The sequence below is a fragment of the Bidens hawaiensis genome, unplaced genomic scaffold, assembly GCF_021521415.1.
Source record: "Bidens hawaiensis isolate Kalapana, Puna unplaced genomic scaffold, B.hawaiensis_p1.1 tig00015047_1, whole genome shotgun sequence".
NCBI lineage: Eukaryota > Viridiplantae > Streptophyta > Magnoliopsida > Asterales > Asteraceae > Bidens > Bidens hawaiensis.
Genome location: NW_027492334.1, coordinates 123,787 through 126,753, shown reverse-complemented (window position 1 = coordinate 126,753; position 2,967 = coordinate 123,787). Strand labels below are relative to the sequence as shown.

General features: G+C 43.4%; 1 protein-coding gene across 1 annotated transcript; it reads right to left on the bottom strand.

The window, feature by feature from the left end:
- Positions 1–255: 255 nt before the first annotated feature.
- Positions 256–1,626, bottom strand: LOC143548304 (uncharacterized). The gene is made up of 2 exons (XM_077039510.1): positions 1,096–1,626; positions 256–930 (listed from the first exon to the last, which is right to left on the bottom strand). Exons 1-2 carry the CDS (start codon positions 1,624–1,626, stop codon positions 256–258), a joined length of 1,206 nt encoding a protein of 401 aa, XP_076895625.1.
- Between the last annotated feature and the right edge of the window lie 1,341 nt (positions 1,627–2,967).

Here is a 2,967-nt window from a genome sequence, read left to right as displayed (position 1 = left end):
TTCAACCTGACCGTTTGCTTGCGGATGGGCTATAGATGTGAAATTTTGAATAACTTGAAGTTCTCGTAGCAATTCTTATAATCCGTTGTCCGCAAACTGGATCCCATTGTCACTTACCAGTTCCTGCGGAAGACCAAACCAGCAGATAATGAATTCCCAATGGAATTTCTTAACACTTGATGTAGTGATTGATGCGACTGGTTTGGCTTCCACCCATTTGGTGAAATAATCAATGGCCACTATCAGGAATTTGACTCACCCAGGAGCTTCCGGGAAAGGTCCCATGATTTCAATAGCCCATTTCTGGAACGGCCAGGCAGATGTCACAGGAATTAACTCGTTCTTTGGACGCAAGGTATTGGTAGCATGACGTTGGCAAGAATCACACTTCCTGATTTCTTGCACAATGTCTAAATGCATGCCAGGCCAATAATACCCCGCATTCATGAGTTTTGCCACAGTCATTCTAGGACCAGCGTGTAGGCCACAGATACCTTCGTGTACTTCTCGTATTAAGTAGTTCGCGTCTTCCGCGTCCACACAAAGCAACAACGGTCCTAAAAACGATATCCGATACAACACGCCATCATTTATTTGGTAATTCAAGGCCTTATGCTTGATTTTTTGAGCCGCGGCCTTTTCTGCCGATGACAGATATGCTATAATTGGTGTCATCCAGGATTCCTTACCAGTCTGAATTACTAGAACTTGATTTTGTGGAACAGATGGGTGATCCAGAACTTTTACACGAATATCCTTAGCAAAGTGCTCAAAATTTGTTGAAGCCAATTTGCTAAGGGCGTCCGCTGACTTATTCTCTCTCCTCTTGATGTGAACAATGTTGAAAGAGGAGAATTGGTGTATTAAGTTCTTTGCTTGTAATAGATACGAAGCCATAACGTCGTTTTTTGCTTCATAAGTTCCATTAATCTGCCCAGCGATTAACATGGAATCCACCCGTACTTCCAAGTGTTTTACCCCAAGCTTTTTAGCTGTTTACAAGCCTGCCAGAAAGGCTTCATACTCTGCCTCGTTGTTAGTACTTTTAAAGTCTAACTTTATGGCGTATGTGAATTCATGGCCCTCGGGATTGACTATCCTGAGGCCTGCGGTAGATCCCTCACTGCTTGAAGCTCCGCCCTTGAACAATGACCAAATTTGCCCTTGTTCAGGAGGTGCTTTGGGTTGTTGGTCAATCAAACATTCCTTCTCTTTGTGTTGCGGAACTTCAGTAACGAAGTCCGCCAACACCTGCCCTTTAATTGTTGGCCTGGGCTTATATTCTATCGCGTATTCACCCAACTCAATGGCCCACTTCGCCAATCGCCCGGACAATTCTGGCTTACTTAGCACATTCTTGAGTTTATATCCAGTTAAGACGTTTATGGGGTGTCCCTGAAAATACCTGCAGAGCTGTCGGGCTGCATAGACCAGTGCTAAAACAAGCTTTTCTAGCATTGAGTACCTGGTCTCCGGATCCGACAACGTTCTACTGACATAGTAAATTGAAGTTTGGACATTCTTTCTGTCCGTCAGTAATACGGCTCCCACAGCAATGTCAGATGCTGATAAGTACAATGTCAATGGTTCCCCCGCATAAGGATCTGTCAATGTGGGCAATTCCATCACATTTCTTGACTTCTTGGAATGCTTGTTCGGCTTCCGTGGTCCACTTGAATTGTGCTTTCTTGAGACAATTCCTCAAAGTTGAAACGAATGGGTAAGATTTGGCTGCATGGTTTGCCAGAAACCTATTCAATGCTACCAATCTTCCATTGAGAGTCTGTACTTCCTTGAGGGCATGCGAGCCTGAACCTTATCCGGGTTAGCTTTAAAACCCGCACCCGTAACAATAACTCCAAGAAATTTTCCTTCCTCCATCCCAAAAGAACATCTAGCCGGGTTTAACTTCATGTTAATGTCTTTCAAAGTCTCGAAAGTTTCTTTGATATCTCTCAACATTTGATCTTCTACAATGCTTTTGATCACCAAGTCATCCATGTAAACCTCTAAGTTTCGACCAATCTGGTTCTTAAATGCTTGATCCATCAACCGTTGATATGTGGCACCCGTGTTCTTTAGTCCGAAAGACATCATTTATAGTAAAAAGTGCCTTGGTTTGTTCGGAATGCTATTTTATCTTCATCACCCGCAGCCATGTGGATTTGATGATAGCCCTTTTAAGCATCTAAAAAGCATTTGAATTTAAATGGGGCCACAACATCGACTTTGAGATCTATTTCAGGTAATGGGTAACCATCCTTCGGGCAAGCTTTGTTCAGGTCCTTAAAGTCTATGCACATCCGCCATGTTCCGTTACTCTTTGGAACGATGACTGGATTGGCCACCCATGTCTGATACTTGATTTCTCGAATGATTCCAGCATGAAGGAAATCCTGAACTTGTTCATTCATGGCTTTCGTCTGTTCAGGGCCCATCTTCCGCTTTTTCTGGACAATTGGTGTAAACATTGGGTTTACCCTCAATTTATGCTTCGCGAGACACCAGTCATGTCCGCAGGTTGCCAAGCGAAGATGTCCATATTTTTAGTCAACAATTGCTTTAAAAAAGTCCTCGCTATTTCTGAAATAGCGGGTCCAATTATGACTATCTGATTAGGAAATTTCTTGTTCAAAACCCACTTCTCTGGTTCAGTCCTTTGAGCTTGTTTTGGGACTTTGCTATGTTTCGAACTCTTAGTTACGAAACAATGCCGGTTGACATGAATTATTACCACTCCAGTACGGGTTGGAACTCCTACCGCACCGTGGGCTGTGGACGGGTGAGCATTGAAGTCACCAATTTCTTCCCGCCCTAAAATTATCTCATGTTTAGAAGTTGCTGGCAAAACTAAAAACTCAACTTCCTCAGTTCTTGAATGGATCCCATCACTAAGAGTGACTGGGAACGATTTACCCCTCGCGGGTGCATTACTTCCCCTCCAAAACCGGATACTGGAGCATGAAT